At 46.4% G+C, this 20,887-nt stretch overlaps 2 protein-coding genes and 1 long non-coding RNA gene across 3 annotated transcripts; 1 reads left to right on the top strand and 2 right to left on the bottom strand.

The window, feature by feature from the left end:
• Positions 1-3,399: 3,399 nt before the first annotated feature.
• Positions 3,400-5,187, bottom strand: LOC142388680 (uncharacterized). Its single transcript, XR_012770318.1, has 3 exons — positions 5,121-5,187; positions 4,902-5,013; positions 3,400-4,800 (listed from the first exon to the last, which is right to left on the bottom strand). It is a non-coding gene; the product is annotated as an uncharacterized LOC142388680 (long non-coding RNA).
• Positions 5,188-6,544: 1,357 nt separating this feature from the next.
• Positions 6,545-12,509, bottom strand: sdhdb (succinate dehydrogenase complex, subunit D, integral membrane protein b). Its single transcript, XM_075474220.1, has 4 exons — positions 12,413-12,509; positions 10,732-10,842; positions 8,341-8,491; positions 6,545-7,442 (listed from the first exon to the last, which is right to left on the bottom strand). The coding sequence occupies exons 1-4, from the start codon at positions 12,459-12,461 to the stop codon at positions 7,277-7,279; spliced, it is 477 nt and encodes a 158-aa protein (XP_075330335.1). The 5' UTR covers positions 12,462-12,509; the 3' UTR covers positions 6,545-7,276.
• A 1,375-nt stretch (positions 12,510-13,884) lies between these two features.
• Positions 13,885-17,601, top strand: timm8b (translocase of inner mitochondrial membrane 8 homolog B (yeast)). Its single transcript, XM_075474515.1, has 2 exons — positions 13,885-14,113; positions 17,193-17,601. The coding sequence occupies exons 1-2, from the start codon at positions 14,012-14,014 to the stop codon at positions 17,358-17,360; spliced, it is 270 nt and encodes an 89-aa protein (XP_075330630.1). The 5' UTR covers positions 13,885-14,011; the 3' UTR covers positions 17,361-17,601.
• The last annotated feature ends 3,286 nt before the right edge of the window (positions 17,602-20,887 follow it).

A 20,887-nucleotide genomic window follows, 5' to 3' on the forward strand; every position in this document is an offset into this window, starting at 1 on the left:
AGGCTGTCAAACCATTCACACCTGACATTGCCTCTCTTTTCTGTGGGGACTCGCTGCCTCATTTGTTAACAAGTGAGTTTTTTTTTTTTTTTTTTTTTTTTTTTTTTTTTTTTTTTTTAATTTGGTTTATTTAGTCAGGGACCATGTGCAAAGCTCATTAATGACAAAAGTAAAAAGATGACCTGCACCAGATTGTAGCTTAGCAGCTAATTTCCATCTGCAGTCCCTGGGCAGGTTAGAAACATAAAATACAATAAAATAGAAGCAGTCACTCAGGCAAAGACCACACACACACACACACACACACACAACATAAAAAGATTATCATATGCAAATGCTCAGCAAAATGTCAAAACAGTCATGTGCAAATCTATTAGTGGTGACAAGACTGATTACATAAAAGCCATTGCTTCACTTCACGTGAAAAGGTATAGAAATTTGCAATGTTTTTTTATGTGGGTGGGAAGGGTATTCCATTGCTTAGTTGCTCTAAAAGAAAAGGCAGATTGTGCAAATGCAGTGCGCCGACTTGGGAGGCTACAGTTTCCCCTGCTGGTAGATCTAGTTGTTCTGCTAATGCGTTCAGAGCAAGGATGGATGAAAGTTTTAATTTTATGCATGAGGCGTATATCAGAATATAGGATGAGGTTGTCAAAGCTGAGCAAGTTATACTTGTCCAGTATGACACAGTGGTGAAATTGAGAGGGACGTCTGTCCAAAACTTTAAGAGCTTGTTTGTAAAGTGATGCAATTGATTTCATGGCAGTCTTGGTAGCCTGAGACTGTTCAAACAGCCCTTTTCTTTTATTCTTTACTACAGTATAATATCCCAAACACTTCCAAACACACTTTTCAGATGCTCCTTGTCCATAACACTGTATTTTAAGATATTGTACACATGATTGTCACGACTGTTAGGATATTAGAGCTCCCCCTGCTGGATCAAAATGGCAATCTTTTTCTGCCACTAAATATTTCAGTGGAATGGCTCATTGCAGTTCACTCTCTCCCCACGTTTGAAAATATGTGAATGAAACGTTGCTGCCCTAACATACAGTACTGTTATTATTATTATCTAAGCTGCCTTTTTCTTTGCTTTTCTATTCTCATATTTTCCTGTTAGAGTGCAAATTCAACATCCAGGTTTGTACAGACGACAGCCGAGAGGTGAGGAGGCCAGTCATGCTATATGCCAATGAAGACAACCAGAAGATGGCGGTATGCTGCCGGAATGAAACAGAAGTTTATCCTGAGTGCATGGTGGGTACAGTCCAGTTCTTTATTGTGGAGTTGACACCAGACATGTCGGGTTATCTCAAGGCACTGGGATTGGCTCCTCCCCCTCGACCCTGAATTGGATTAAGTGGGTGTAAAAAAATATTGGATGGATGTCTATATTCAATTTGGTTTATTTAAATCACAACAAATGTCATCTCGAGGCACTTCAGTGGGACAGTCCAATTCAAGCCAATTAGAGTTCAATTCATTTTAATCATAATCCAATCAAACCCAATTAATTAAATACAAAATTAGTCCAATTCAAAAACAGTTTCCTAGCTAAGGAAACCAATAGATTGCACCGAAACTTGTCTTCAGTCCAATCTCCCGTCCTGAGCGTGCCTGAGGACCAGAACCAGGAAGGGTGGCCATCCGCCTCCACCAGCTGGGGTTTGAGAAGACAGAAAAGAGGGGACAACAAACACTGTAACGCCATTCAAAGGATATCTGTTGGAACAGGGAAACACGAGTTAATGACCATAATAATATCACATATACATAAAGAGAGTAAAGTGAGGAAAGGTGTGTCAGATGAGGCCCCCCAGCAGTCTGGGCCTATAGCAGCTTAACTATGGGATGTTTCAGGATCACCTGAGCCATCCCTAACTATAAGCTTTATCAGAAAGGAAAGTTTTAGGCCTGGTCTTAAAAGTGGAAAGGGTGTCTGCTTCTTTAACTCAAACTGGCAGCTGGTTCCACAGCTGGCTGTGACGCTTTGCTTTGCAGTAAGACGTATTGCATCACTTCCTGTTACCTTGCTTGTGCACTGTGGAATTTCTTGCTCCGCTTGGAGTACTGATAATCACTTTATTTCGATCTATAACTTACACAATTTTGCATAGTTAAACTCTACAGCTTAGCGTTCTGTTCTAACACACTCCTACAGATCTTTAATCTTTATTCTCACTTTTTAACGGTGTGTCTGGTTCTCTAGCGTAGCATGGCTACCGGTTCTCTTCCTCCTTCTCCTGCTTTCACCTGCTCCGTGTGTCAGATGTTTAGTTACTCCTCTGCCTCCTTTAGCGATAATGGTACATGTAACAAATGTAGTCTTTTTGTAGTTTTGGAGGCGAGGTTATCTGAATTGGAAGCTCGGCTCTGCACTGTTGAAAATCAACCGATAGCGAGCCAGGTCCCTTTTGCCAGTGTGGAGCCACCTAGCGTAGCTAGCTCAATTAGCCTCCCCCTAGCAGAACCTGAGCAGCCAGGATTACAACGTGGCTGGGTGACTGTCAGGAAGAGGCATAGCTCTAAAGTCAAGCCCGTTGTTCACCATCGACCTGTCCACGCTTCAAACAGATTTTCCCCACTCAGCGACACACCCGCTGAGGATAAAACCCTGGTAACTGGCAGCTCTATAGTCAGAAACGTGGCATTAGAGACACCTTATTATAGAGACACCTTCTATATGTACATTTCTTCTCAGAAACTGTATAGTCAAGTAATGTAAACTCAAAGGTTATCAGAAAATGGTCAGATAAGACAGGGTTATGAGGGAACACTGTTAACTGTTCACTCTCAATGCCATAAGTCAGCACAAGATCAAGGGTGTGATTAAGGCAGTGAGTCGGTCTGTGAACACTCTGAGAAAATCCAATAGAGTCTAATATAGAATTAAAGTTCATATTCAGGCTGTCATTTTCAACATCTACATGAATATTAAAGTCACCCACTACAATGACTTTATCTGTACTCAGCACTAACTGGGATAAAAACTCTGAGAATTCAGACAGAAACTCAGAATAAGGGCCAGGTGGACGATACACAACAACAAACACAAGAGGTTTCTGGGATTTCCACTTTGCGTGGGAAAAACTGAGAATCAGAGATTCAAAAGAGCTAAAACTAATCTTGGGTCTGGGACTGATTAGTAACCCTGATCTGAAAATAGCTGCCACTCCTCCTCCTCTGCCTGTGGTTCCAGGAACGTGAATATTTAAACAGTCAGAGGGAGTTGCTTCATTAATGCTAACATGATGCTAACATGATGCTAACATGATCCTCCTGCTGCAGCCTGGGGCCCGTTGCACAAAACTAAGATAAGGGATTAAGCCGGGATATGTTGGCTATCCTGGCTCAACTTATCCGTGATCCGGTTGCACAAAAGTGGGAAGTGGGATATGTTCAGACCTAAGTTACCATGGAGATTTATTCTGTGAAGCTAGCCTGCTCCAGACCAGGCTAAGTTCCAGGATCTATTTAATCTCATTCCTTATCTCAGTCAGCGGTCGCCACAAATGGAAACCAATATTTATTCCACTGCCTAGAACATATTGTTAAAACATTTAACTATACCCACTATCATTATTGAAACATTTGTGATCATTAATTACAATCATTTTAGATAACTGATGATTTTAGATGAACTTGCAATCATTAGATAATTTAGTTTCCCACAGACTACACATAAAGTACATCACCATATAAATATAAATACACATTAGAGTACCATGATGTTCCTTTATTGAACAAGGATGAATCAAAGCAAGTAAACCATCAGCTCCTTTCAAAACTGAAGTCACACAGTGCTAGACAAAAAGCTACCTTAGCGGGTCCAAATTGCACCTTCGACCCGCATCGAGCAATGTGAACGCTTGGCGTGTTGGTGACCCGTGTCGCCTGAAGCCGAGTTCAGGGGGCGTGGCCTAGTGGCAGAGCGTCACAGGAAACACATAAAATGCTGGGCGTGTACAATGATGTAGGCACAAGCCATGTGTCGGAGGTAGGGTGAAATACACCTTGAGGACTCGTTTTTGCAATTGTATATGCAGTTCATGGAGATGTTATTTTACGGGATGTGGATGGTTACAACGTGGGATGCCGCTGAAGAACATATGCGGAGAATACAAGAGCACTATAGTCCCCGAAATGTGGCGGTAAATAACGTCCTCTGCTCGGAGGCTGAGGAGCTCGCGGACCTCCTTGTCTCCCCAGTTGGCCATATTAAAAAATGTCTCCAACTTGATGTAGGCTAAAACAGAGTAAAACTTGTCCTCACCTGTCGCTGTTGTTCTGAATCAGCTGTCCATTCTGTCTTTTAAACTCCTCACGTCACGCCCACGTCCGACCCGCGTCGATTGCGTTCACACCAAACTCGGCAAAAAGACTAGGGTCCGACGCGGGTCGAAAGGCGAGTCGAGTTGACGCGGCAGCCCGGGTCGGCAGTGTGAACGCAACAGCGGACACGCTAAATTCGCGGATTAAACGCGGGTTATTCCTCAGTGTGAAAGGGGCTATAGAGAGCTGGCACTCTGGGGGCCCTCTCCTTTCTCAGGCAGGCCACATTGTGGAGGACAGCACAGGCCACAATGATATCACATGCCCTGTCTGGGCTGACTCTCAGGTGGGTCAGACACAGAAAGCGTGCCTTCAGTAGGCCAAATGTCATTTCGATCCGGGCCCTTGTTCTGCCATGGGCATGGTTGTATGCCAGTTGTGCCTCCAGAGGGTCCGCAAATGGAGTGAGCAGAAAAGGCTGGCAGGCGTACCCTCTGTCACCCAGCAATACACCCAGGAATTCACCTCTGAAGACAAAATGTTACCATCACAACCTCATAAGTAGTGACATTCTTAACACAGCCATGATGTTAAAAGTGGTTATCAATAGAGGTTCTGTGGCTCACCTTGTGATAGGCGCCGATAGATCTCTGAGTTCCGAAACACTCGGGAGTCGTGGACCGAGCCGGGCCACTTTGCCACAACATTACTGAACAAATAGTCAGCATTGCAGACCATCTGAAATGATAAGATGTTAAACCAATTAATGCACATCACAGGCAATGTGTGGGCAGGCACATTCTTAATAAAAAGTACACTTGTTAAGTATTTGTCAGGGGACTTACCATTCTGCAGGATGTTCTTATATTTCACTTTGACTTGCTGCCATGTCCGTTTTGGCCCAGTCATGTTAAATCTACACACACAAAAACACACACACGCACACACAATGAAACAGTGGAGGAGCATGGAGTTACATTTAGATAATTTCACTCACATGCAGTCAATTTCAACTTATTCATAATCAAAGTAGGCTACAAATATCTTTTCAAATATGTTAATTAACATTTTTATTGGGATTGTAGCCTAATTGTGATAATTTCAGTGGAGTGGTGAGTGTGATTTGTGCACTACTTACGCATTCAGGAGGTCAGCAATGGTTTGCCACGCTTGCTCCCTTTGTTTTTTAACTGTGGCAGTATTTCCTTTTTGTTTTATTTTCTCCGTCACCTCTTCATATGCTTCCATTAATAATTATTGCTCCGCTGGGGAGAAATACGCCTCCCTTGTTGCCATGGTGAATCAGTGAATCTATGATCGATCGTGGGGTCTATTTAAGCAAGCCGTGTGCAGCACTTATCCAGGATTAGTTTCACCTGGCTTAATGAATCCGTGTCTGCTCATCCTGGATTGGCCTTTGTGCAACCAACTAAGCCTGGGCGCCATGTTTTGGATTCCTTGAACCTGGCTAAGTAACTCATCCTGGATGTCTAAATCCTACTTTTGTGCAACCGGCCCCAGGTTTCTGTAAGACTAAATATATCAATATGATGATCACACATCAACTCATTCACTAACAGAGACTTGGAAAGGAGAGATCTGATATTCAGCAAAGCACATTTAATAGTTTGATGTTTTTGTTCAGGTAAAGTTTTTGTTTTTGGCAGATGTACAAATTCAGGTATCTGAATGAAATGGTTCCAGAAAGTGGTTTGATGTGTCTGCACATTTGTTGTGTAGACACAGGAGCTCATCTGGGTGTTACTGGCTGTAGCTTGTAGGCTGTTGAAGAGCGTGATATTATCTCACTCCTCCTGCTTCTGTCCGTCCACAGGAACTTCCAGAAAGAACACCACACAAGGCCTTGTTCTACCCGAAATACATTTCCAGCGATAAGTTTACGTTCGAGTCCACCGTGTACAGGAAGAGGTTCTTGGCATTTCAGCAGGACGGGGGCTTTCCCTGTGGGATGAAACTGTGTCTGTGTCCTAAAGCTGATGATGTGGTGGATGAGCGCTGTGAGATCACTGTGTCTCAAGTTCCAAAGACATAAGGATGTGCTCAGTGAGATAAACACGCCCTCCTGCAGGTTTGTGTGACCCCCCCCCCCCCAGCTACATTTCTGCTCATCTGTGGTCATTTTGGAACCGAGGCCTATTCATATATATAAATATATTTTCTAAACTCTGCCATATAGAGGACACCAGAAGCGTTTTTTTATTATGCATTTTATACTCTTGTTCTTAATTAAAACATCTGTACAACCAACCACTGATTTCCATATTTATCTATTGATACAACGCATAAGGAGACTGTTCTAATCAGTCCTGTGAAAACAGACGAAATAAAGCTCAACTGTATCGCAGCACTCAGATTAAATCTGCATGCAAATCTGTGCGTCCCTAAAGCAAAGCCTAACCCAGCACATGCACTGAGCAGCTTTTACACTGCAGATCCATTCAGAAACGGTGCCTGAAGGTATGCAATCACATTCAACTTCTTTCTTAGATCAATTTAATACATTTTCTTTTCTGTCTTAATGTTTTAATTTCAGTTACACAGTCAGATAGAAATGCACACACTGTAAGTTTCAGCCCTATATTTACTGAAGCATGTGTTCTGCCAGATGTGCAGCTGAGCATTACTGGAGCTGGCAGTCCCACAGCACTCTGCCTGCAATCAGCTTCCAATAGAACAGCAGCACAGAGCCACTGAAACAGAAGAGGTGTTTTCTCTGCCAGCACGTGACTGCTTTAGGCTCTGCTGAGCTCTGCCGAGGCCTCAGAGATCAAAAGCTTCTCTTCCACATCTCTTTAAAAAGAAAATGGATGTTCACAGCCCAATCAACTACAAAAACTAATCCGCTTTCATTACGATTCAACACAGTACATACATCAATGTAATATTGTCAAAATGATATATTTATAAGAATTTACATCGAACAACTTGAATGTTTTTACAATCAGCCCCCCCCCCCCGAGTGTCCCAGTCCATAGTCCCTTTATTTACTCCACAGCAGGGCCACAGCTTTGCAGATGCCCACGTCGTTGTAGTTGAAGTAGCAAAGGCCGGCAAAAGTGACCGTGGACAAGAGGAAGAGACCGGCGTTGGCAATCTTGATCTTTGTGTCCCCGTGAACGTAGTCCGTTAACACCTGGCCGAGACCCCTGCAAAGCAAGAACAGCCCACCGTCAACAAAGATGGGCAGAGGGACATCAGAGGGACCGTCCCAGGGACAGCCCAGTGAAAGGCCTTCCTGTCTCACTGATTTATCAGCTCGGCATTCATTTCCAACATTCCTTCCAGCTCTAAAATCCTATTAGTCAGATATGTGTGAAAAGGGAAGCGCTCCAGTTTTCTCATGCCTTTAACTACGCTGACGTTGCTGCATTGAGATTCCTTCCTGTCTCTGAGCAGGACTTATGTTGGGATCTGGGCTGTGCACCTGCCGTGCCTCTCTGTTGGCGGGCTGACTGATGGACGCCTGCGTGGTTATGACGCTGAGCTGAACCAGCCTCTGAAGTCAGAGCTGGAACAAAGCAGGCTGAATTAACATCTGCTGACAGCCTCCCACCCCCCCACAAATCCATCACAGCAAAATGTCCAATTAGGGTCAGTGAACAAGACCTCTGGACCACCAGCTCAAACTAGATTCTTCATCTTTTTAATCCCAACCTGCTGAGGTCAAGTCCGCAGAAGGGAGCATGACTGCCCCCGACGTGTGGGACTACAGTAATGCCCCCGACGTGTGGGACTACAGTAATGCCCCCGACGTGTGGGACTACAGTAATGCCCCCGACGTGTGGGACTACAGTAATGCCCCCAAAACGACAACGACCACCAACCTGATGAAGACATTTGCCCCTCAGCTTTTCTCCAGAAACAGGGATCAAAACCTGAACAATGCAGCTTCTAGAAATGCAGGTTTCTATAGCGGCGTGCAGGAACAGTGATTAGTGTGGCGTTGCTTTGGGTCCTGTTTCCTAGGTAACGGAGTAAACCAGAAGGATAGATGTGTCCTATGAATAAAGGCCCAGCGGGCAGGTGTGCGTCTCCTCCTCTTACCAGTGTCCATGCAGGGTGAGGGCAGCAGCCAGGGAGTAGTCGATGGCGGGGCCGGGGCTGTAGTACGCCACGGGGCCCATGGCCAGCAGCAGGATGCTCAGGGCCCGCTCAGCTGTCCAATGCAGAGAGGCGGCTTTAGAGTCGGAGCCGGCTGCAGAACGAGACAAAGTGTGGGTTATCAGACAGGATCGCATTTTATTTGGATAATCTGTGCCGAGTCATCGTTTATTTTCAAAGGAGGCCCCTTATTCCTGGCCCCTGCACAGACAGCCAGGGGCAGACCTGCGGTGCAGAAGCCCACCGGCAGCAGGGTCCAGAGTGGAACCACCCTCAGTCTCCCCTGCTCAGACATTTCATTTGGTCTGTTCCCAACTTCAGAGCCAGCTCAGGGCCACAATACCTTTGGCCCCGCACCTGGTAAACAGAGCAGCAGTCCTGCCTCCAGCAGCGGGCTCCTGAGCAGCGGGCTCCTGAGCAGCGGGCTCCTGAGCAGCGGGCTCCTGAGCAGCGGGCTCCTGAGCAGCGGGCTCCTGAGCAGCGGGCTCCTGAGCAGCGGGCAGGGGGCTCCTTTGTATCGGAGGCATTTATTTATTATAAGTGAGGAACCAGCTGCTGGATCTTTTTCCAGTCTAAAGAAGAATTCCTTTATTGGCCCCACAGTGGGGAAACTTTTGATGTTACAGCAGCAATAGATCTAAATAAATAAAATACCAAAATAGTAAAGGGTTTAAAATAACAGTAAACAACAAACAACATAGGACACATGAACAGAAGCCTATATTCAGTGTTTTAACTTCCACAGCTGGGAATATATCTGCTCGATTTATTATTGCTCATTAAACTGATCAGTCCTGGTGAGGGTGGGGTCAGCCGGGACCCCCGCTGGGTCAGCCGGGACCACCGCTGGGTCTGCCGGGACCACCGCTGGGTCTCCTGGGAGCTCCTTCACACACTTGGGGGGAAGCAGTCTGTGGCTGAAGCCCCCTGGTTGATCCGGAGGGTCCCGCTGGCACCGGTCCAGCCTCTGTACTTGATGAGGACGAGTCCGCGGACCCCTGCAGGTGGAGGGGTTGTAGGAGGTGTCTGCAGTATGAAAAGGAGCCCGGAGCGTTCCCTGTGGGGCCCCACAGGGGCCCCTGTGCTGCAGACGGCTACATCGGACACACGGTCCCGGGTCCTCACATACTGTGGACATTCGGTGAGGTACTCCAAAATCCAGTACGCGAGGTGGTGGTCCACCCGGTGTTCTCCAGCACCGGAGAACTCAAAGAACATGATCCTCACAGTGCTTCCAGGGTCTTCATCAGGTGGGATGTCAGTGCCACCGGCCTGTAGCTGCTGAAGAACTTGGGGTGTGGGGTCTTGGTACCACGCAGGAGGTTCTCCACAGCTGTGGTTCCCTCCCCAGCTTCAGGTTCAGGTTTAACACGTGTTCCACAGGAACCCGGACCCGACGCCGCCCGGACCCGGCGCCGCCCGGACCCGGCGCCGCCCGGACCCGGCGCCGCCCGGACCTGACCGCCCGGACCTGTGGCTTTCCTTGCCTGGATCCTCTGGAGCTGGTTTCTCAGCTGGGTTGTAGTGAAGGACAGGTTGGAGCGGGGGGCTGTGTCGGAGGGTGGCACTTGAGCAGAATATCTAAGTCTGCCAAATCTCCATCAGGGGGCTCATTGATTCTTCTGACATCAGCAGATGTTGCTGAGCGCTGCGGTTCGACTGGATTTGCTGCAGCGGGCCCACTGACCACCCACTGATGCACCAGGTCCCCCAGTCCTGAGGCCTTTCAGTGCTCCAGATGTTTACAGACGTGCACCGGACACATATCACTTTAACACATACTCAAAATAATCCAACTTCTTTCCAATCTTATGTTCAATTTAATTCAGTTTATTTATAAAGTGCAGAATCATCACAAATGTCATCTCAAAGCACTGCAATGGTACAGTCCAATTCAAAGAGAAGCGACTCCTTTTTAACAGGAAGAACCCTCCATCAGAACCAGAACCAGGAGCAGGAGCAGGAAGGGTGCCCCAGACGGAGGACCAGGGGCCCCACCTCAGCAGCTCTAACCCGAGGCCGTCTGACAGCTTCCCTCATGTCAGAACGGAACACAGGTGCTTCCTGCCACCTGCAGCTCACCACATCTGTCACCACTGCTGCCAGTAGCAGCCCATCAGAGCTGAACACACCTGGAACATCTGTCAGCCAGCATCGGGCGGTCGGTGTTCACACACCCACCTGCTGAGGAAAGGGTGTCAGTGACCCTGACCCCACTCTGTGGTACCGTCTAAGGTCACACCCACCTTACCGCTGTGGCTTCCTGTACAGGTGCTGCCCTACATATACCCTGCAGACAGGTTACCATGGATACTCGCGCAGCGCAGCACTGACCGTTTAGAGCTTGTGAGGAATGGATCCGTGCCGTCAGCAGGTAGGGCTGCTCCTTGTGCTTGTGTGGTACAGCCACGGGCCGGGCCAGCACCGTGCTTTGGTAGAACAGAGCTGAGGAGACAAGATGGACAACAGTTTGTCACGTTTAGATTCTCTCACATAAATCTGAATAAATCTTACATGAAGTCAGCCAGAACATCTCAGCTGCTCCCAGTCAAACTGCACTGTTCTTTCACAGCAGCAAATCTCAAGGAAAGGCTGAGAAATGACACCTCTGCCTTTGTTACTGTTGCACCAAACGTTTTTTACAGCTAACCGACGCCCAGATAATGTGCTGCATAATCTAACCGACTGTTGTCAGGAGCACCTAAAAAGGGCTTCAGCTTTAAACACAGGGGTGTCTGAAGGTGGGCTGTGAACTTTGCTAACATTCAGATGATCCTTCAGATGATGTCAGCTGCAGAATGTCAGCAGGCACACTGAGGACCTGAGAAATAATAGGATTTCTGTGGCAGCTGTGAGTGGAATCTGTGCTCATAATGACATCACCAATGGTTCTGGAACAGTACTGGTCTTCATCGTGTGTCCGTAACCTAACCCCACATATTTTCATGGCTTAATCTGTGCAATCTTTAGCTCTCGTGTTGAAATGATCAAAATAAAACAAGGACAGTTCAAAAAGTAGAGAACTGAATGTGCACAATGTTAACATCTTTGTTTCAATGAGCACAATGAATCTGGCATGAGGGCGAAGGAGACTTTCATGTCTCATATCTGCTGGAACCAGGATTAGTTTAGTTATTTCCAGGCTACTGATAACGGGTCCAACCAACAATTAATGTGTCCAAAGCATGTTTGCATCATCAACTAAACTCAAACCAGTTACAGAGCAGTGTTTAAGGTAAATGCAGCTGAGAAAGCTGCTGGATAACCAGCAGACACAAAGTATACTTATGAGAAAGATTGTATGATGTGTATTCATTTGTAACATTTGAATATTTAAAATGCGTGTTTATTGTAAATATAATTCTGTGAAAGCACAGACTGATCATTAAAAGATGGGCTTCTTGGTTTCTCTGTCAGTGCCATTTTTATTTCAACTTTGTTCCATCCAGTGATACTAGAATTACTCAATTAAACACAAGTCGTTAGTTTTAATTGAAGTAACAAAAGAAATCGATAAAAAGAAAACATCTTCCTCTCATCCTGAAACTAAACTGAACACGTGACCGTCCGCACAACACTTCCACGTCTCAGTGGGGAAATAAAACACAAACTTTGACATTTCACTTCTTCCGGTTTCCAAACTGCCTTCGTAGCAATGAGCAACGAGCCACGCTTCAGGCTGAAGGTCGCCAGTTACCATGCAAACATTTTTAGCTGCAACACCGGCTGACATTGCCTCAGTGATGTCATCAGGGAACAACTTTATTATTTTCTTTCACGACAGATCGTTTTGGGAGGATTAGCTTTACTGGCCTCTTCACAACACTAACCAGAAATAGCTCGACCCAGACCTGTTATAATGGCACCAATATTTGCTTTATTCAAGACGTGAACTTGAAAGTACCTGTAGCGAGCTGCCCATAACCCACCTCTCCTCTCTCATAAACCGTGGCGCTAAAGTAAGAACACTGTCAAGAAAAAAGCGCAGACATTGATAAAAGAGAGCGATACTTACGCTTAATTCCCCTGCGATAGGCAGAACTCAACCTAACGATGGCCGCCATGATGATTAACCAACCAAGGTCACCACAGTCACCCGGATGTAGTTGTTGCGTCGTCAATGACACAAAGATGTTGAATGTTCGAGAAGATGAGTTACTATGGCAAGCATTTTAACATTCAATAGCTACGTTTGACGATCCAGAATTAGCATGTAGATATCAACGTTTTTCTGACTAGTCCTAATTAGTAAATACATTTTGAATAGTTGGATTTTTGATTCAAGATATTTGTAACGTGATTGTGACTAGTCGAAACGAAATATAGAGATATTTGTTTCTTGCTAGGACAAATGATGTCACTTTTGTCATTCATGTGTATGGGGTTTTGATCACAGATATCGACGTCATTTTGACAAGTCAAAACTTAATTTAAGATATCTGAAAAGGGACATGTAGATATCTTTAATTGAGGTGAATTAAAGATATCTTGAACTGGAATTATGACTAGTCGTAATACAGATATCTGCAACACATATCCAGTCTGGCTATTAAATGTTAAAATGGCTTGCCACAGAGTTACTACAGCTTAGTGACAGTATATGGAAGTTTTTCTGTGCCATCAGAGTTTGAATACGAATTTCTAATATCGAATTTTTACAGCATCAAATTCAGACTTTGAATTTGAAAAACCAACAGTGTAATAGATATAACTCAATATCTATTGAGCTGATCTGATGAATTGAGACAGGGATCGATTGCTTCTCCTTGTTTATCCAGATGTTAAGTCTGGTTCTTTTTCCACTGAATTTTTTGAAGTTGAATTTTTTTCCACTGTTGATTTTTCAAATTCAAAGTCTGATTTTGATGCTGTAAAAATTCAATATTAGAAATTCGTATTCAAACTCTGATGGCACAGAAAAACTTCCATAACAGTATCAGTGGGACACTGGGTGGGTTTCCATGCAATGCCCCCTCATTAACATGAACACCTGAATGAAATGTTTGAATAATGCATTGAGTAACACGTATTCTGAATATATGAGGAACAAAGAGACATTCAGAATAATATATACACTGGTGTTTAAAATTCTGTAAATAAATGCTCTTGATTCTTTTTCTTATTTCAATGCCCTCCAATTTAAATATTTATGGATATATGATTGTTTTTGCATTGCCTGTTTTCATCAGATTCCATTTTATTTAAAATCTTCATCATCTTCATCATAGATTATTAGATTAGGAACCGATAAAAATTGCTATATTCATAAGATAGAAAGGGAAAACTGAGAAATAAAAGGGCCAAATTCTGTTTCGTCAGCAGAAATAACATGATTCAGACGTTTTCAGTGAACTCCTCTTCAATATCGAATATCTTTGTAAACGTCACTTCTTGCGTCACTTTCAGTCTGAAGATTTGTAAACGTCCCTGAGCAAGAGCCGCTGCTGTGGGGTGCATCATGTGACTGTTATATCAGCGCTGGCTCCGCCGCCGCAGCCTCTCTGTAGCGGAGGCAGCGAAGGTCACCTCCGCTCAGCCCCGCTCCGCTCAGCCCCGCTCAGCCGCCTGTTACCGGCTTCTTACAGTCGCCCTGTGCTCATCTATTCAGAGGCTAATGGACAGCTTTCACAACTATAGTGCTTCTGAGAAAGCAGAAGCAACGGAACTCCAGAGGATGATCGCCATAGAGCAACAGAAAGCGCAGTTTCAGGCTCAGGTTTGTAGCAGCAGCGGGCCACATGCCGGGAGCCTCGGGCTCCTGGTGACACCGAACTGCACCCAGAGAGCGAACATTTAAAGCTTTATTCGCCATGTACGATGTGACGTTTATGCGTGTTAAAACCTGAACTTGTCCTGCTGCACAATAACATTTCTCATGGGAAGGTTTCTTCCCACAGGCAGCGACCATTACAGTTTTCTGGAGCTATGTTAAAAACAAAAGAGCATTAATATGACATCATATGTAGCATCTTCAGTCAGAAGGCTACTCCCAAAGGCTTTGAAGAAAGGATTTCCCTTCCATGTGGAGCCTAACTCTGCGTAGCCTAACTCTGCCTAGCCCAACTCTGCCTAGCCCAACTCTGCCTAGCCCAACTCTGCGTAGCCTAACTCTGCGTAGCCCAACTCTGCGTAGCCCAACTCTGCCTAGCCCAACTCTGCGTAGCCCAACTCTGCGTAGCCCAACTCTGCCTAGCCCAACTCTGCGTAGCCCAACTCTGCGTAGCCCAACTCTGCCTAGCCCAACTCTGCGTAGCCCAACTCTGCGTAGCCTAACTCTTCGTAGCCCAACTCTGCGTAGCCCAACTCTGCCTAGCCCAACTCTGCCTAGCCCAACTCTGCCTAGCCCAACTCTGCGTAGCCCAACTCTGCGTAGCCCAACTCTGCGTAGCCCAACTCTGCCTAGCCCAACTCTGCGTAGCCCAACTCTGCGTAGCCCAACTCTGCCTAGCCCAACTCTGCGTAGCCCAACTCTGCCTAGCCCAACTCTGCGTAGCCCAACTCTGCGTAGCCCAACTCTGCGTAGCCCAACTCTGCCTAGCCCAACTCTGCGTAGCCCAACTCTGCGTAGCCTAACTCTGCCTAGCCCAACTCTGCCTAGCCCAACTCTGCGTAGCCCAACTCTGCGTAGCCCAACTCTTCGTAGCCCAACTCTGCGTAGCCCAACTCTGCGTAGCCCAACTCTGCGTAGCCTAACTCTGCGTAGCCCAACTCTGCCTAGCCCAACTCTGCGTAGCCCAACTCTGCGTAGCCTAACTCTGCCTAGCCCAACTCTGCGTAGCCCAACTCTGCGTAGCCTAACTCTTTGTAGCCCAACTCTGCGTAGCCCAACTCTGCCTAGCCCAACTCTGCGTAGCCCAACTCTGCGTAGCCCAACTCTGCGTAGCCCAACTCTGCCTAGCCCAACTCTGCCTAGCCCAACTCTGCGTAGCCCAACTCTGCGTAGCCCAACTCTGCCTAGCCCAACTCTGCCTAGCCCAACTCTGCGTAGCCCAACTCTGCGTAGCCCAACTCTGCCTAGCCCAACTCTGCGTAGCCCAACTCTGCGTAGCCTAACTCTGCCTAGCCCAACTCTGCCTAGCCCAACTCTGCGTAGCCCAACTCTGCGTAGCCTAACTCTGCGTAGCCCAACTCTGCGTAGCCCAACTCTGCGTAGCCCAACTCTGCGTAGCCTAACTCTGCGTAGCCCAACTCTGCGTAGCCCAACTCTGCGTAGCCTAACTCTGCCTAGCCCAACTCTGCGTAGCCCAACTCTGCGTAGCCTAACTCTGCGTAGCCCAACTCTGCGTAGCCTAACTCTGCCTAGCCCAACTCTGCGTAGCCCAACTCTGCCTAGCCCAACTCTGCCTAGCCCAACTCTGCGTAGCCTAACTCTGCGTAGCCTAACTCTGCCTAGCCCAACTCTGCCTAGCCCAACTCTGCGTAGCCCAACTCTGCGTAGCCCAACTCTGCGAAGCCCAACTCTGCGTAGCCCAACTCTGCCTAGCCCAACTCTGCCTAGCCCAACTCTGCCTAGCCCAACTCTGCGTAGCCCAACTCTGCGTAGCCTAACTCTGCCTAGCCCAACTCTGCGTAGCCCAACTCTGCGTAGCCTAACTCTGCCTAGCCCAACTCTGCGTAGCCCAACTCTGCGTAGCCCAACTCTGCGTAGCCCAACTCTGCGTAGCCCAACTCTGCCTAGCCCAACTCTGCGTAGCCCAACTCTGCGTAGCCCAACTCTGCGTAGCCTAACTCTGCGTAGCCCAACTCTGCGTAGCCCAACTCTGCGTAGCCCAACTCTGCGTAGCCTAACTCTGCCTAGCCCAACTCTGCGTAGCCCAACTCTGCGTAGCCTAACTCTGCGTAGCCCAACTCTGCGTAGCCCAACTCTGCGTAGCCTAACTCTGCCTAGCCCAACTCTGCGTAGCCCAACTCTGCGTAGCCCAACTCTGCGTAGCCTAACTCTGCGTAGCCCAACTCTGCGTAGCCCAACTCTGCGTAGCCCAACTCTGCGTAGCCTAACTCTGCGTAGCCTAACTCTGCCTAGCCCAACTCTGCGTAGCCCAACTCTGCGTAGCCCAACTCTGCGTAGCCTAACTCTGCGTAGCCTAACTCTGCGTAGCCCAACTCTGCGTAGCCCAACTCTGCGTAGCCTAACTCTGCGTAGCCCAACTCTGCGTAGCCTAACTCTGCCTAGCCCAACTCTGCGTAGCCCAACTCTGCGTAGCCTAACTCTGCGTAGCCTAACTCTGCCTAGCCCAACTCTGCGTAGCCCAACTCTGCCTAGCCCAACTCTGCCTAGCCCAACTCTGCCTAGCCCAACTCTGCGTAGCCTAACTCTGCCTAGCCCAACTCTGCGTAGCCCAACTCTGCGTAGCCCAACTCTGCGTAGCCTAACTCTGCGTAGCCCAACTCTGCGTAGCCTAACTCTGCCTAGCCCAACTCTGCGTAGCCCAACTCTGCGTAGCCCAACTCTGCGTAGCCCAACTCTGCGTAGCCTAACTCTGCGTAGCCCAACTCTGCGTAGCCCAACTCTGCGTAGCCTAACTCTGCGTAGCCTAACTCTGCGTAGCCCAACTCTGCGTAGCCTTCGGGACCCACTGCCCTGAATGAATGGCTCCTGATCAGGCCACTGCAGAGCTTGATTGATCATTTGAATCAGGTGTGCTGGAGGAGGGAAACATCCAAAACATGCAGGGCAGTGGTACTTGAGGACCGGAATTGAGAAACACTGTAGCCTAACTAACTTCCTGGCATTGATACACTCAAACCCGAGTTTAGCATGTCAGCTCCTAACCAGGTTGTGATGTGACCTGCAGGTTCACACTTTCACTGACGTCTGCTGGGACAAGTGTGTGGACACTCCAGGCTCCAAGCTGGACCACCGTACTGAGACGTGCCTGGTGAGCTGCGTGGAGAGGTTCATTGACACCACCCTGACCATCACCAACCGCTTCACCCAGATGGTGCAGAAGGGCGCTCATTGATGGAGGACTGGGGGGGGTGGGGGTTGTGTTCCTCTGCCCTGTTGACTGGAGATGATGTGAAGCTTTGCTATGTGCTGTGACTGCTGGGGCTTTGGGCTTTCTTGGAAAACCCTGCTAGCTTCTCGATGGGAATCTTAAAGTCATGTGATGGGATATTAGTGGACTGCCAAATGTTGACCTGCAGGTCTGGAAAAAGAAAAAGTTGAAAAGGCCCTAGAAGGTATTAAAATCTTCAAATGTTGTCTTCTGTTCATCTTTCTAAAGCTCAGAGATCAGAGGTGCTCATGTTCTGCGGCTCCAACAGAAACCTGCTGAGGTTTTGCTTTAATGATAGATTACCATCCCAACTGTGAAAAGAATGCATTATTTCTTTTTGGATTATCCATCTGAGCCTTTTCTCAGCCTGTCTGTTTCCAGGTTGAATCATTGAATGAATGATGTCTTTAAGCTAGGGCTGGACGATAAAACGGAAGCGATATGAAACGCGGTCGATACTTTTCGATAGATTACATTCGTCCATCTTTTGACAGACAATACGAATAGCCAATGACAACGAGAGCTGCGCCGCGCTGAACCAGTCAGGTGGCTGGAATAGAGCCGTGCCAGCAGCGAGTCCTGGCCTGGTTGTGCTGCTGCAGCCGAATGAAGACGGCCCAAAGCGTAAGGGATGATTAAGAAGGCCCGAAAAGTTCAGTGGTGTGGAGGTATTTTGGGTTTTTAAAGTCTGACATGAAGAGAGAAGTGTGCACTGCAGTGTGCATGTTCCAAAGACTCATGTGTTTCATGCTAACTTTCTTTGATTAGTCGACCGGTCAGATAAAGGATTTTAATGTAAAATACATGTTCTGTGTCACATGTCATGTTCAACACTGACAGAAAATACATATTTAATTAAAAATGAACCTTCTGATATCTTTAAATCTTTATTAATATTAAAGGCGGGGTAGGGGTTCTTTTTCTGGAACATTTTTTTACATATTGCTTTAAATACTCTTCACACCCCCATTGCAACCAATTAATTAAAAGTTTTGACACAAATATGAAAAGTTTTAGTGGCCTCTAGAACGTACAATCTAGGAAAAACAGAATCCAATCATTGTGAACGGACCGTTCACAATGATTGGATTCTGATGCCGTCTATCAAACTGCAACCTGCTCCTCCCTCCCCCTCCCCCCCCTGTTTCTCGTACCCTGCTCCTTGGCAGGAAGCTAAACTAGAGCCAGCTTGGCTAGCACCTAGCATTATTAAACGTATAGTTAGCATAAACTAAATACTAAATACTAAATACGGCAACGATCGATGCTTGCTGTCAGAACAGCGCTCGTGCACCTTCGTGCTCGTGCGCGTTCATGTACTCTAGAGGCGTGCCTTCGGGGGAAAAGTGAAGAAAAGGGTTGGGACTTTTTACCGGTGTATTTTCAAAATGCAGCTTCGCTGGACTCAAAATCCAGGATCTCCTACCCTACCTTTAACAGGAAACATTTAAAATTCCCAATATAGTGAATTTTTTTTTAGATCGTGATATATATCGATGTCAGCTGATATAAAAGATATATCATGATATGACTTTTTCCCATATCGCCCAGCCCTATTTCAGGCATTATTGCTATTATCAGACATATAACTTCCATCGTGTTATATGTCGACTGCGAGGGAGTTAATGCGTTCTAATCCATGATGAACTATCCATATCATCTGAAAGGATCTATCTACACCTTGGACAGGGTGCAAGTCTGTCACAGGGCAAATATAGAGACGAACGACCGTGCTCATGCACGCTCATGCACGCTCACTCACTCACAATAAAAGCACCAAATAACATGCTTGTTTTGATGGATGATGGGGAGAGGCAGAGTAGCCCTGCATGCAGACAGAGCCAGGCCAGGTTTGAACCTGGAATCTTTCTGTTGGGCAACAGTTCTGACTCCTACACCGCCATGCAGCCCTAAAGGGAACCAACAAAGGCTCCCATTAAAGTATGCCTGAGCAGCAATCTGCTGAACAGAGACTTTTTTATGTTTGTTTCTTTTGATAAGTGACAACTTGAAAGATACGTTGCAAAGAAGAGATTTTTAGAAAAAATGTATTCAAAAATAATTTACACTAAATAACCAAGACTAAATGTATATCAGGTTCTAATAAAACCATAAAGAATAACAGAGAATGCTTATGCAGATGTAGCGATATTTGGCATTTATATATGTATCAAATATAAGGATTTATCAGACGTTCTCAATAAACCTTAAACCTCGAATGTAGGGCACCACCTTCGAATGAAGGAAAAACAAAATCTTACGATCCTGGTATGTTAAATTAATAATTAAAAATTAATTAATTAGTTTCAATTAATAATCAGTCTCATATCTCGCTACTTTCGTGAAAGTTCTCATTTGGTTGGACAAACATTACGTAAAGAAAGCATGCGACACAATCTGTGATTATAACATATATATAGATATATGAGCTATTTATTAAAATGATATAACCAAAGACATGAACCTTAAACAAACAGGAAATGCATTGAATATGGGTGATTATATACGACACTTAGTGAATGGAAAATAAAATATGGGGAATGGAGGGATACTGGATTTATTCAAATAATTTAGGTTAGCTTACTATTTGGAGCTAAAGACTGACATCTTGGATTCATTTATCATTCTAATTGTGAAAGACTCGAGACACCCATCTAACCCACTCTAAGGTGAAAAACGGGTCGGCCTAACTTTACTGAAGTCCTTAGTCAGCTCGGAACACTGCAGGTAGTAGCCACGCAGTCCGAGTGGGTTCCTTCTGGGTTCCGCTCTCTGGGCCTGGTTGTGGCTGATATCAGCGGACTCTCTAGGACTTCTCAGCAGTTGACTGGAGGTCGCTTCTTTTCACCGGGAAACGGGAACGCTGGTGTCGACTTCACTGTGCAGGATGATTAAACTCGTCCGAGTGTCAGAGTTGGTCGGCTGCTGATTCCTCTGATGAAGTGAACTTACGTTCACAGAAAGTTAACAGAGGTTGCCTGGAGTTGGCTTTCTTGGTAGGAAAAACTGATGATGGCGTGCAACAGCGGAGGTTAGGACGTGCGACGTAAAAAGGACATGGATGACGAACAAAACACAGAAAGTGTGTATCTTTAGACTACTTCATTCTGTTTCTATCTCTGTTCGGGTCTTTCTTTCTCGTCTTTCTTTGGGTCCTTGCCATATTCTTCCTCCCTCCTGTCGTCTTCTGCACCGCTCATCCTCTCGTCTTTCCGCTCTCTCCTGAGACTCCGGAAAACTCCCAAAACTCTTGTGCACGCTTCTCTTCTTCTTCTCTTCTCAAATCATCTCTAAATCTTCTAAAATCTGTTCTAATCTGATTTTGGGTTCGCGGGCTCCGTGGTTTGACTCGCGGAGGCGGGGCATGACGTAAGCTTACACTACTTTTTCAGCCAATGATATGCCTGAACTGTGGTGAATGTCTGCCTGGGTGTGTGTGTGAGGTGCTCTGTTCAGCGTCTTTAAAGAGACTTCTAAATATAACAAAGAAA

The sequence above is a fragment of the Odontesthes bonariensis genome, chromosome 9 (genome assembly GCF_027942865.1).
Source record: "Odontesthes bonariensis isolate fOdoBon6 chromosome 9, fOdoBon6.hap1, whole genome shotgun sequence".
Taxonomy (NCBI): Eukaryota; Metazoa; Chordata; class Actinopteri; order Atheriniformes; family Atherinopsidae; genus Odontesthes; species Odontesthes bonariensis.

Bases quoted from the DNA above. Each gene is read 5' to 3' on its own strand.
- sdhdb (XM_075474220.1), bottom strand. From the start codon at position 12,461: ATGGCGGCCATCGTTAGGTTGAGTTCTGCCTATCGCAGGGGAATTAAG. The intron at 10,843-12,412 runs GTAAGTATCGCT...TTGTCTCCTCAG, and splicing joins CTATCGCAGGGGAATTAAGC to CTCTGTTCTACCAAAGCACG. The intron at 7,443-8,340 runs GTAAGAGGAGGA...CTTGCTTTGCAG, and splicing joins CTCACCCTGCATGGACACTG to GGGTCTCGGCCAGGTGTTAA.
- timm8b (XM_075474515.1), top strand. From the start codon at position 14,012: ATGGACAGCTTTCACAACTATAGTGCTTCTGAGAAAGCAGAAGCAACG. The intron at 14,114-17,192 runs GTTTGTAGCAGC...TGTGACCTGCAG, and splicing joins AAGCGCAGTTTCAGGCTCAG to GTTCACACTTTCACTGACGT.